The 14,069-nt window shown below is 40.6% G+C and overlaps 1 protein-coding gene across 7 annotated transcripts in view; it reads left to right on the top strand.

Annotated features, from left to right (window-relative positions):
• The window catches only part of LOC105471386 (centrosomal protein 41), a 48,481-nt gene that overhangs the window by 2,220 nt on the left and 32,192 nt on the right, over positions 1-14,069 (top strand). Inside the window, exon 1 of one of the 7 annotated variants that reach the window (XM_071094505.1) lies at positions 8,713-8,816. The exons of 3 other annotated variants lie outside the window; for them this stretch is intronic. Coding sequence is in view for 2 of the 4 variants with exons in the window: in XM_011723843.3 (XP_011722145.1) it covers positions 8,907-8,924 (18 nt within the window). In the remaining 2 variants the exon portion in view is untranslated. Of the gene's footprint in view, positions 1-8,712; positions 8,817-8,891; positions 8,925-14,069 lie in introns of those variants that run through there. 3 more of the 7 variants (XM_011723846.3, XM_011723843.3, XM_011723841.3) reach the window with 3 other exon arrangements.

A 14,069-nucleotide genomic window follows, 5' to 3' on the forward strand; every position in this document is an offset into this window, starting at 1 on the left:
TGAGAGAAGGATTGTGGAGATGAAAGGGGTGGCAAGGCCTTCATTAGCCAGGTGAAGCAGCATCCCAGGTAGAACAGCGCAAGTGAAGGTAAGGAGTGTGAACTCCTAACAGGCCCCTGTAGCTTTCTCTGTCTTGCTGAGGTTCTTAACCTTTATCTCAAATAGGAGTTGTAACTGTTTCATCTCTTGGTGACTGCCTGGTACTATGTTGAGAAAGTTGTAAGGCTGAGTCTAAGCTCTGCAAGAGAGCCATGGTCAATTAGTAATGTCTGAATGCTGCATGATCTCGCTTATATGTGGCATCTTCAAAAGTCCAGCTCATAGAATTAGAGAGTAGAATGGTGGTTACCAGAGCCTGGAGGGTTGGGGGAAGGAGGCAGAAATGGGAAGATGTTGATCCAAGGGCATAAAGTTACAGTTAAATAGGAGGAATAGTTTTTGAGATCTCTGGAATAGCATGGTGACTATAGTTAATAATAGTAACAGCAGACTCAACACTCCCAGTAGAAAATCCATGTATAACTTTTTACTCCCCTCCCCACTGCAAAAAAAACTTAACTACTGAGAGCCTACTGTTGACTGGAAGGCTTACTGATAACAGAAACAGTTGATTGACATAGTTTGTATGTTGTATGTATTATATACTGAATTCTTAAAGTAAGGTAGAGGAAAGATTATTATTAAGAAAATCATAAGGAAGAGAAAATATATTTACTATTCATCAAGTGGCAGTGTATCATCATAAACATCTTCATCCTAATTGTCTTCGTGCTAAGGAGCAAGGAAAAGGAGGGGTTGGTCTTGCTGCCTTAGGGGTGACAGAGGCAGAAGAAAATCTGGGTATCAGTAGACCTGCACAGTTCAAGCCCATGTTGTCCAAAGTTCAGCTATATTGTAGATTTCAAAATAGAGTAAATTGTGTATTTTATTGAAAGTAAATTTCAAATATCTCACCACAAAAAAATGATAAGTGGGTTGATGGATATGTTAATTAGTCTGATTTAATCATTCCACATCGTGTGTGTGTGTGTATACCAAAACGTCAAATTGTACCCCATAAATGTATACAGTTATGATTTGTCCATCAAAATATTAATAAAAAATGTTAATATTGTCTTTCATGGGGGTAGGAGAGATAGGTGAGGAGAATGCCAGTTTGCCACATGTTTATCTTGTTTGCTGGTCAGAATTTGAGAAGTTTTTTGAGTTATTAAGGGAGTGACATGGTCAGATTTGCGTTTTAGGCAGATGGCTGTAGCTACATTGTGGAAGATGGGTTTGAGGAAGCTCCAGGACTGGAGATGAGACTGGTTAAGTGGTTACTTTTTTTTCTTTTTGAGACAGAGTCTCACTCTGTCACCCAGGCTGGAGTGGAGTGGATCTCAACTCACTGCAACCTCCACCTCCCGGGCTCAAGCAATTATCCAGCCTCAGCTTCCCGAGTAGCTGAGACTGTGGCACACACCACCAAAGCCCGGCTTATTTTTGTGTATTTTGTAAAGACAGGGTTTTACCATGTTGCCCAGGCTGGTCTTGAACTTTTGAGCTCAAAACCACCCACCTGCCTTGGCCTCCCAAAGTGCTGGGATTACAGGCATGAGCCACCGCTACTATTTTGATAGAGATCTAAACTAAGGCCATTGAACTAGGGATGGAATCGAGGATAAATATTTAGGGGGCAAAATCATCAATACTTCCTGATTAGCTTTGAGAGATGTGTGATGGGTGACTTAAGTCTCAGCTTAGACTACTCATTGGTGCTGGCACCATGAATGAGAGCAACAATATGGGAGGAAGAAAAGGAGGAATAGTTTTAGGAGTGTGGGGAAAGAGGAGCAGAGATTTTGTGTGTGGTTCTGTTTGTGTCCAAGACAAAGATGCCCAGCTACCTCTCTTGTTTGAATAGAGCACAACTTCCAGTAGTTTCTTAAGAAAGAATTCGCAAGAAATAGTTTTTAAAATTTATGTCTAAAATGTTAGGCATGTCTAAAAATGTTCTTATTCTACCTTAACATTTATTTGCCAGTGAGTTTGGCTGAGTATAGAATTATTGGTTGAAAATCAACTTTTTTTTTTTTTTTTTTTGAGACAGAGTCTTGCTCTGTCACCCAGGCTGGAGTACAGTGGTGCAAACATGGCTCACTATATCCTTGACCTCCTGGGCTCAAATCTCAAATAATCCTCCCACTTCCTGAGTAGCTGGGACCACAGGTGTGCGTCATCGTGCCCAGCTAATTTTTTTATATTTTTTGTAGAGATGGGGTCTCCCTGTGTTGCCCAAGAGGGTCTTGAACTCCTGGGCTCAAGCAGTCCTGCCTTGGGCTCCCAAAGTGCTAGGATTACAGGTGTGAGCCACCACAACTGGCCGCCATCAGCATCTTGGAAACATTGCTTAGTGGTCTAGTGCCTTGTGTTGTTGTGAAGTCCAAAGCCTTTCTGTTGCTTCATGACTTAATTCCTCTCAGGAAGCTTGTGGAACCTTTTTTTTGTCCCCAGTGTGACTTTACAAAGATATTTCTATTTTTCTGATAGGCACCAGAAATTTATGTCTTTTTAGTCTGTAAAATTTTCTTAACTTTCTCCTATTTTCTCCATCCTCTTTTTATTGAATTCATTATTCTGATGTTCTCTATTCATATAGATAACCTATATGACTGGTTCTCTGATTTTCCTAACTTTCATCTCCTGTTTCCCTCATCTTTGTCTTTCTGCTCCCTTTGGGAGATTTAACTCTTATCTTCCAATCCTTTTTAGTTTTTAATTTCTGCTGTCATGTTTTTAATTTTTTTTTTTTTTTTTTTTTTTTTTTTGAGACAAAGTCTCACTCTGTTGTTCAGGCTGGAGTGCAGTGGCACAATTTCGGCTTACTACAACCTCCGCCTCCCAGGTTCAAGCGATTCTCCTGCCTCAGCTTCCCAAGTAGCTGGGATCACAGGCACCCGCCACCATGCCCAGCTAATTTTTTTTTGTATTTTTAGTAGAGATGGGGTTTTACCACGTTGGTCAGGCTGGTCTTGAACTCCTGACCTCAAGCCATCCACCTGCCTCGGCCTTCCAAAGTGATGAGATTACAGGTGTGAGCCATCATGCCCGGCCCATGTTACTAATTTTTAAGAGCTCTGTTTTTTGCTCTGTTGTACGTTTAAAACACATTTTATTTCTAAACAAATATAGATTCACAGAAAGTTGCAAAAAAAAAAAAAATAGTACAAAGAGGTCCTATGTATCCTCCACTCGTTTTTCCCTGATGATTATATTTTACTTGAGTACAGTACAATATCAAACTAGAAAATTGAAATTTGTACAATGTGTGTATAGTTCTAGGCCATTTTATCACTTGTGTAGATTTAATCAAGATTTGCACATATGTAGATTTGCAATCAAGATAAAGGACTATTGTATTACTAGAAATAATCTCCAAGCTATTCTAGTCACACCTACTTTCTTCCCTGTCATCATCCTAACCCTGGGTAACCATCTCCATAATTTTATCATTTTGACAATGTTACATAAATGGAATCATACATAATGGAATGTGACCTTTTGAGATTGGCTTTTTTTTTATTTTTTTCACTCAAGATAATGTCCTTGAGTCGCATACAAGTTGTTGCATGTACCAGTAGTTCATTCTTTCTGATTCCTGATCGGTATTCTGTGGTATGAACGTACAGCAGTTTTTTTGTTTTGTTTTGTTTTGTTTTTTGAGAAGGAGTCTCACTCTTATCACCTAGGCTGGAGTGCAGTGGTGCCATCTTGGCTCACTGCAACCTCTGCCGCCTGGGTTCAAGCAGTTCTCCTGACTCAGCCTCCCAAGTAGCTGGGATTACAGGTGCCTGCCACTGCGCCTGGCCAATTTTTTGTATTTTTAGTAAAGGTAGCATTTCACCATCTTGGCCAGGATAGTCTTGAACTCCTGACCTCATGATCCACCAGCCTTGGCCTCCCAAAGTACTGGGAGTACAGGCGTGAGCTACCATGCCTGGCCTGTACAGCAGTTTTTTTAACCATTCAACTAGTATAGGACATTTTGGTTGTTATCAGTTTTGGGCTGTTACAAATAAAGATAACATTTGGGTATAACTCTTTGTGTGGATGTTAATTTTCATTTATCTGGGATAAATGCCCAGGAGTACAATTGCTGGGTTGTATGGTGAACATATACTTAGTTTAGATACTGCCAGACTTTTCTAGAGAGGCTGTACCATTTTACATTTCTGCCAACGGTGTATGAGAGATTCAGTTTTTGTATACTCTGGGCAACATTCAATACTGTCAATATTTTTTATTTTAATGGTTATAATAGATGTGTAGTGCCATCTGATTGTGGTTTTAAGTTGCATTTCCCTAATGGATACGAAGCACATATTTTCATGTGCTTATCTGTCATCCATATATCCTCTTCAGTAAAATATCTCTTTGTATCGTTTGCCTATTTTCTATTTTTCTTTTTTTTTTTTTTTTTTTTTGAGACGGAGTCTCGCTCTGTCGCCCAGGCTGGAGTGCAGTGGCGCGATCTCGGCTCACTGCAAGCTCCGCCTCCTGGGTTTACGCCATTCTCCTGCCTCAGCCTCCTGAGTAGCTGGGACTACAGGCGCCCGTCACCGCGCCCGGCTAATTTTTTGTATTTTTAGTAGAGACGGGGTTTCACCGTGGTCTCGATCTCCTGACCTTGTGATCCGCCTGCCTCGGCCTCCCAAAGTGCTGGGATTACAGGCGTGAGCCACCGCGCCTGGCCTATTTTTCTTAACTGTTGAGTTTTTGTTTCCTTTTGTGTTGGTGATGACTGTAAATATTATTGCAAAACAAGGAAATGTAGGATTATATTTCCTTTCTTACTGCTTTTTGTTTTTTCCTGGAGTTTCTGTTTGCCTTTATTTTTAATTCTATACTTTTAATGAATAATTCAGGGCATTTTCTTAATATCACTACTTATTATGTTTTCATAGTTATCTTTTCCAAAACCGTCTCTATACATTTGAACGTGTGGGTGATTGGGGGAAGAAGAGAAATATAAGAGTTTTATTTTGTAGTTTTGTTTTACATAAATGTTATAACATTTTTATATATAGTTCTTTGACTTGATTTTTTTTCACTTAACAGTATATCCTGGAGATCTTTCCATGTCAGAAAAATATACCTCAATGTAATGATTTCCTTTTAACTCTTACCTAAGTATTTGGTGTGATTGTATCACAGTTTTGTTTGTTTATTTGTGTTTTTGTTTTGCTAGTTCTGTAAGACCTCAGTTGTACAAATGGACTGATATGATTTGATTATCTGTATACTTCAGTTATAGCCAATTTTGGTTCTTACTGCTTTTATTCCCACTCTTCTCCTTGGACTATAGACATCTGCTCCCATATATTTAATGTATAGCTTTCTAATTCAGCAGCCATATTTTTCTTATAAAACAGACATTATTTTGTGAGCTTAAAAATTTTACAAAAATAGTGTTATGCTATTTGTATACAATTTGCTTTTATCATGCAAATTATGCTTCAGATCCATCTATGTTGATAAATATGTCCAGTTTATTACTTTAACTATTGTATAGTAATCTAGCATGTGACTAGACCACATTTTATCTATCAGTTTCCCCATGGTGGTCATTTAAGTTGTTTTTGACTATTTGCAGTTACAAACACTGTTACAGTGAATAGTTTTACTGTTGAGTTTTGAAAGCTGTTTATAATTTGAGATAGTAGTCCTTTATTGGATATGTGCTTTGCAAATATTTCCTCCCAGTCTGTAGCTTATTTTTTCATGTTCGTAACAGGGTCTTTTGTAGAGCAAAAAACAATTTTTTAAAAATGTATTTACTTTTTACATTTTTTTCTGTAACAGCTTTTTTGAGATATAATTCACATAGCATAAACTCACCCATTTCAAGGGTGTAGTTCAGTGGCTTTACTGTATTCACAGAGTTGTGCAATCATCACTGCAATCAATTTTTTTTTTTTATTTTGAGACAGAGTCTTGCTCTGTTGCCCAGGCTGGAGGGCAGTAGTGCAATCTTGGCTCACTGCAACCTTTGCCTCCCAGGTTCAAATGATTCTCGTACCTTACCCTCCAGAGTAGCTGGAATCACAGGTGCACACCACCACGCCTGGCTAATTTTTTTGTATTTTTAGTAGAAACGGGGTTTTGCTATGTTTGCCAGGCTGGTCTTGAACTCCTGGCCGCAAGTGTTCCACCTGTCTTAGCCTCCCAAAGTGCTGGGATTACAGATGTGAGCCACCGCGTGAGGCCACTGCAATCAATTTTAGAGCAGTATGGACATGTATTTTCATTTCTTTAATGATAGTTTTCTTAAATGTTCTTTTCCCCTACATGGTCTCTGTTTCTTCCAACTTGCTATTTTTGTTTTGTTGGAGATGTTGTATTACTCAACTTAGGCTGCCATAACAAAATACCGCAGACTGGGTGGCTTCAACAACAGAAATTTATTTCTCATGGTTCTGGAGGCTGGAAGTCCAAGATCAGGGTGCCAGCTGATTTAGTTTCTGGTGAGGACTCTTCCTGGCTTGCAGATGGCTACCTTCTTTTTTTTTGAGACGGAGTCTCGCTCTGTCGCCCAGGCTGGAGTGCAGTGGCGCAATCTCGGCTCACTGCAAGCTCCGCCTCCCGAGTTCATACCCAGATGGCTACCTTCTTACTGTGTCTTCACAGTGGCAGGAGGAGAGAAGGAGTCCTCTAGAGTCTCCTTTTATAAGGACGTTAATCCTATTGGATAAGGGTGTGAGCTCACTTTGTTTTAGTTGCCTTCCAAAGGCCCTATCTCCAAATAGTCACATTGGGCTTCAACATACAAATTTTGAAGGGACACAATTCAGAATATAGCAGTGTTCTCAGACTTATTTTATTCCTCAGTTGTAAATTTATGTTTTCGAGTAGGAGACTTTATTATTTATTTATTACAAAGACCACATTACAAGCTTCAATCAAGTAGGAGATTTTAAAAGAAGATTGAGATCTCTGTACATTTGAGAGACACTTGCTGATGGTAAGATTTATTATTGAATGATCTTGCTAGGCCATGATTTGGGGGTACTCTCCTCCCAAATCTGTACCTTCCTCTCAGGCTGGCCATTTTCCCCAGAGAACCTCTCCAGTCTCCTGAGGATAAAAGCCTAGTTGAATTCCTGGAGGCATTAGAGCTGGAGACTAAGTCTCAACATTGGTATTCGTTATTCACCTATTAACCCTATTTTCAGTAATGATATCTCTGGCTTTCCCTGTGTGCAGACCTCCTCCTCAAGAAACCTTTTCCAGGGAATAAATCTATAGATATCTGCCAGGACTGGGCAGAGGCAATCATCCAGTGAGTGGCACAGAGAGGAGAGGGATTTGGAGATCCAGCTGCTTCTCAAAGACTCTTAGGCCTTTAACCAGCGTTTGTTTCAGCCACTCCTCCTACTCCCCACTTCTGGAGCTGCCTGAGGCTGTCAATTCCTCAGCCTTTTAAGAATTTGTTCTTTGCCTTCCCTGTTGCCCCATACATAGTCTTCAGCTACCTTGAGTCCATCAAGGCATTTTCACTTGTTGATTGACTTTGTAGATTTCAGAATTCTAGTGCTCTATCGCTGTCACTTCTCCCACTCTATTTTTGGGGCTTTATGTCCTCAAAATAATATCTTTTTAATGAGGTTTTATTGAAGCTTCAAGGAGTGACATTAGATGCATTAATTCATTCGGCTGCCTCCACCCCATAGATCATAATCTGTATTTTATTTACTTTTTTGGGCATACTTACAAGACCATAAAATAGAGACCTTGTCTGCATTGTTCCATTGGCTGGCATACAATAGTTGCTTCATAAATACTTACTGAACGAGTAAATGAATACACGTCTGAACTGCAGAAGAGAAGTCAAGGCTAAGGTTCAGTATTTGGAAATCAGAAACATATACATGGAATTAAGCCTAAGTGTTAGTCCACAGGGAACTTACAGATTGAGAAGTTGGAATCCTGAGAACACAATAATTAAATGGCTGACAGAGGAATGATCCATTTGTTAATGGAGAATCAGGGGAGAAAGATGTCACTGAAACCAAGGGAATGGAAACTGAAGAAGATGAGGATCTATAACAGTGTTATATGGCATAGAAAGGTAAAGTAAGTTAAGGACTGTTAAATGTCCATTATATTCAGCAGCTAGGGGATCGCTGATGTTGGTTAGTGCCATAGGAACCTCAGTAGAATGTGGGCACAGCAGCCATGTTGCAATGGATGGAAGAGTAAGGTACAAAATACCCAGTGTAGATTTCTTTCTTTCAAGGAGCTTGGCTAGAAGGGAATAAGGGTGGGTCATGTTCCAATTACATATTGGTTTATAATGAATCACCCCATGTTTAGTGGCTTAAAACAATAATAGTCATTTATTATTAGCTTTTGTGATTCTGAAAGTTGACTTGGCTCTGCTAGACTGGGATTTCTCATGTGGCTTTGCAGACAGACAGGAGCTAGGGCTAGCGTTATCTTGAAGGCTTCATTTACATATTAGGCCACTGATGCTATCTGTTTTCTGTGACCTGAGCTGGGGCTGTTGGCCATATCACCTACGAATAGCCTTTTTTATGTGGCTTGGCCTTCCTCACAGCATAGCTGCTGAGTTCTATGGGCTGCCATAACAAAATACCACAGACTGTGTGGCCCCACGTGTCCCAAGAGAACCAGGTGGATGGAAGCTGTACTGCCTTTTATGATGTAGCCTCAAAAGTCATCTGACACTGCTTCCTTCATAGTCCCAGGCCCCTCCAGATTCAGGAGAGGAAGCAGAAGCCCTTCCCTCAGTGGGAGGGGTGTAACGTCACAGTGTAAGTGGGATGGGACATTTTTTTGTGGCTATCTTGAAAAATACAATCTGCTACAGGTGGTAGCTGCTGAGAAAGTAGGGGCTGCTGCACATGGAGACATGGGTCAAGGTTGGTGTTTGAGATCAGGGTAATTAGACCAGGTTAAACATCCCATTTAAAAAAGTTCTCTAAAAGGCCTATTTTAAATGTGAGATTTCCTTCCATGTGGCTGTAGTAAAACTGGTACCCACTCTCTTCATTTTATGGACTTTCTCTCCATAGAAAATAAGTAGACAGTCTGAACAAAATGTATAATGGTATTTTAAAAAATCTTTTAAGTGTAAATATTATTACATATGTTGCAGTTGAAATACAAACAACTTTGTGAGTCCCATTTGAGAGAGATGGGAAGTCTTGAAAAGCTCATTCATTTTTCGATATTTTCCTTCAGAAAAATCCCGTCTTTGACTTCTCATTCTTACCGCTTCTTCTCCAACATCCATGTATTCGCAAAGCCCAGTCTTTGCATATGTTAATAATCTTCCAAAATACTGATGAGATTGTGTAGCTCACAGCTCGGTATTTTTGGCACTTTCCATTGCCTTCAGGACCTAGTCCAGACCACTCAGCCTACATTCAGGCTTCTCCACGTGCAGCCTACCTGTCCCTGTCCAGTCTTATATCACAGGGTTCCATATACCAATTATTCTTAACTCTTTTGGGGCTACATATCCCTCTGAAAATTTGGTTGAAACCAAAGACCCTTTCCCCAGAAAAATGCACATACACAATAGTTTGCATAGTATCATGAGACTCATGGACTTCCTAAATCCCATCAGTGGACCCCATATTAAGAACCCTTGCTGGAGTGAAGATGTACAGTGGTTGTGGGGAATGAGATAATGTAGGTAAAATGCTTAGTGCCTGATGACGTAGTGAGTGCTCAATAAATGTTAGCAGCATTACCATGTTTCTTCTTGTTGTTAAATCATCTCCAGCAAATAGAACAATTTGTTGTTCTTTAAACTTGTTTTTAAAGTGGCTTTGCTATTAAAAATTGCTCCACTTGGAATACTTTTGCCATTCCTCCTTCCCATCTTTTTTATCCACAGAAGGTCAACCCTTAAAACATAGCTCCAGTGTCCATTCTTCCATGAAGTCTTTCTTATCACCCCCAGTGGATGAGCAATCTCCTTTGACATTCCTCCCTAGAGCCCTTGATGTCCGTGCTGCCCACGTGGCACCAGCATGCACACTACATATGTTGCTCAGGTCCTCATTTGGCAGGTACTTACTGCTGTTTCATTAGCAGAGGGTCTTGTAGTAGGTACAGAGTTCTACAAGATAGAGCCCCTGTCCCAAGTGCAGGAAGTAAGAAGTGTGAATGGTACAAAGAACTGGGAATATTCAGTCAAGGAAGAGATTTCCATTTCACTGAGGCCTTCAGAGGAATCTTCCCAGAAGATAAGTTTGCCCTGGGTCTTGAAAGTCATGTAGAAGTGAAATAGCTGGGGTCTGGTGGTTAGACAGGGAGGACATTTTCTTTTATGTAAACCCTGAAACAGTCTTTGACATTTTTGGTTGTTTTCAAAGAGCCCTGTAATGATACCACAAACATGAACTTTCTCAGCTTCCTGCCTCTTCCAGATGAACTTCATTCTGACCACCTACCTATCTTATATCTTTATCTTAAATAGATCCAAAGTTGACGCTGCTGTCTGGGCTTTGGACCTCATCCTCTCTCACTCTCTCCATACTATTTTCAAACTCTCTTATCTTGCCCATTAGCCTGTATACATCCTCAAATCTCTCCTTTTTTTTTTTTCCAAAACAAAATAACAACAACAGAGATTATTCCTTAGCAACTCTCTTAAGGGAAAATCTTAAGGGAAAAAGAAAAGATCATCCAGCTACTGTCCTCTTTCCTCCTTCGCCTCTCATATGCTTGACCTGCTGTTTTTTGCATCTGCCCCATCAGTTTCCCATAGCTGCTTCCACCAGGGCCGTCAACAGTGTCCTGGTGTGCTACATTCAGATTCACTTTTCTCTTGGTCTCTTACCTGAACAGCATTCTTGTTCACTTGTTCATACTTGACCTCTTGTTCTCTGACTTGACAGCATTGTTCACTGTTGGCCACTCCCTTCTTCCTGATTTAATTTTCATGACCCATTTTTGTATGGCCTCTTCTGAGTTTCATCCAAGGTGCCTTTCCTCCACCTGACCTTAAATGTTGGGGTTTTTCAGTCTGCCCTCTCCCCAGGGTGATTCTGTCCATTTCCACGGCTTCCTCTGCTGCCTGTATGCTGACAACTACCAAATCTTGTTTTTTTCTGGCCCAGGTATCTCTCCTGATTTCTAGACCCAAATAGACAACTAGATACTTCCATTTTGTTTTTTGGGGGTTTTTTTAGTGAGAATGTCGCTCTGTCACACAGGCTGGATTGCAGTGGCAGGAACATAGCTCACTGCAGCCTTGACCTGGGCTCAAGGGATCTTACTACCCCAGCCTGCCGAGCAGCTGGGACCACAGTCACGTGCCACCATGCCCAGCTAATTATTTTTTTTTATTTTTATTTTTTTGTGGAAGCAAAGTCTTCCTGTGTTGCCCAGGCTGGTCTTGAACTCCTGGGCTCAAGTGATCCTCCCACCTCGGCCTCCCAAATTAATGGGGTTACAGGTGTGAGCCACTGTGCCCGGCCAATAGTTCCATTTTGGACAAGCCACAGATATCTCATACTCAGCATGCTCCAACTGACCATATTATGTTTTTAATATGTGCTTCCTCCTTAACTCCCTTTTTTGGAGAATGGTATCACTGTCCTGTTACTACATGAGTCAATTTTAAATTATATTGATTTAACATTTTAAAGATTTCTTGAAATGGTCTTTTCCTCTTCATCTTGATTGCCACTTCCTTAGGACTACAGATCCTGTTAGCACAACAGCCTTTCAACTGATTTTCATGCCTCCTTTTCTTGACTCATATTCTCCATATTGCTCCCAGGGTCACCTTTCTAAAACAGAAATATAATCTTGTCACTCCTCCTTCAAACTTCTCCAGTGACCCCCTCATCATCTTCACCACCCTGGGCACTATTGGCGTTTGGGCTCATTCTTTGTGGTGGGGCTGTCTGTAATTGTAGGGTATTTAGCAGCACCCCTGGCCTCTACCCACTAAGATGCCAGTAACACCTCCTACCACCCAGTTGGGACAACCAAAAATGCCTGTAGACATTGACAGATGTTTCTGGGGGTACAAGGAGCAAAATGGTACCTGTTCGAGATCCACTGATCTATAGGATGAAACCCAAGCTTTTTAAAACATGTATGCGAGGCTTTTTGTGATCTGCCCCTGCTGCCTTTCCAGCGTCCTTTGTCCCCATTTTTCCCACTATGCTCCAGGCAGGCCAGTTACTGTTAGATTGCTGAAAACTGTTGGTACTCCCCTGAGACTCCACTCCTTCGCCATGCTTTTCCCTCGCCAGAAACCCCGTAGCTCCCATCCACTACTCCTTTAGCTTGACTAACCTCCTTAACCCTCAGAATTCAGCTCAGAAGTGACCCTTCAAGAAACAGTTCTTGACTCTTTTAACCTGGATCAGATGCCAATCTGATGTGCTTTTGTCACACCCCCTCCTTCCCTTTCCTTGTTCCTCATGCAGCCTCACGTCTGTTTATCCCCTTGTCTGTCTTCCCAGCAGTCAGTGAAAGCTGGATGGCAAAGACTGTTTTTCGCCTCTCTGTCCTCAGCACAGAAGCTTGCCCCTAGTAGGCACTCAGTAGATGTCCACTGAATGAATGGTTGGTCTCAATAAGTCTTTGTTCAATGAACAGTCTTCCTTGAAAACAGCTTCTTTTTTCAGCTTCTTCACTTTCCACCATTCCATCCTGTTTATGTAATTGAAAGAAAGCCAGTTGGTCAGTAGGTCAAGAAGCAGTCACCCCACAAAGCAAGAATTTTAAATAAAAAAAAGTATGTCCATCCCATAAAAATCTATGGTGCTCGGCTTGCAGTGGAGCACAAATAGTTTTACATTGCGGTTGGTACTAGAAAGACAGGAACAAGAAATTGGACTGCAGTGGGAACACAGAAAAGAAACTACATTTTTTCTCCTGCAGCATATGGATTTCTCATTAGTCTATGTAAGGGAAAACCGGGGGCGGGAAGGGCTCAGCCACTGCAGCTGTCCACACTCTCTCCCCTCATCATTCTGCTGCCACCACACCTGGTCCCCAGAGACACCCTCACTTCTTAGCTATTTTGGCTTAGGTATGGACAAATCCCCTTGGTTCAGCAGAGACTAGCCTGGAATTTTTAAAAGAAGCTTTGCTAGGAAACTAATGGGAAAAACAAAACAAAAGTAAAAACAGGAAATAGAGTATAGAAATGATTAAAAAAAAAAAAAAAACAGAGTGCAGGAAAAAATCCCTTAGCCTAAGATAACTGCAATCTAGTATTAGCATTACTTGACTCAATTTACCAGACACATACTTTCCCTGTTTTTTTTCTTTGTTTGTTTCATTTTGCCATGATATTGTCTGTCTCTGGGGAATTTGTACTGAATTCCCACTTTTCAGTCTTTGGATGTTTTCCATCTTTTGCTCAAGAATCTGCTCTGTCTTCCTCTAGGGAAGAAATTGAAATTGGTGTTATTTTCTCATATAGACAAATTACTTTCTCATATAGACAAGTTACTGATCATGTGGAGAAACAAGCTTTCCAACCTTTTTCTAAGGATAAAATAGCTCAATGGTTCCAAACACAATCTGAGGACAGACGCTAAGAGTTGATGATAAAGCTGTGACTTGCCTGGGGCGAAGTGAAAATCACAATGTCATGAATGGTTTTTAATGACACTGAAGGACTGACCCTTTCACGCTGGGCTTTTTTTTTTTTCCCCCTTACCTTTTAGATGTTAAAATAGCAGATGTTGTGAGGCTTTTGCTTTGGTTTTGTTTTTTTATGTCCTTGGCAATATTAAAAGGTGATAACTGTAGGTGCCTTAGTTTTAAAAAATTCCCCCTGGTCCTGAAATCTAAAACTCTGGCCAACAGATATTTTGTAAGACACTAAAGTATCCCATATTGTTTGTATGCTTTGTGGGTCATTTGAACCATTATTTTATAGGTAAATGTTTATTTTGCAATCCTCCTGACAGAGTATGCCATGGTTAACTGTTTTCAAAGGCAAAGGATGCAGTTTTTGTAAGTCCGATTTTCTCATCTAAGGAACCAGATAGTTGCTGTAGTACAATCTTCATTTTCGGTATTCA

The sequence above is a fragment of the Macaca nemestrina genome, chromosome 4, assembly GCF_043159975.1.
Source record: "Macaca nemestrina isolate mMacNem1 chromosome 4, mMacNem.hap1, whole genome shotgun sequence".
Lineage (NCBI taxonomy): Eukaryota > Metazoa > Chordata > Mammalia > Primates > Cercopithecidae > Macaca > Macaca nemestrina.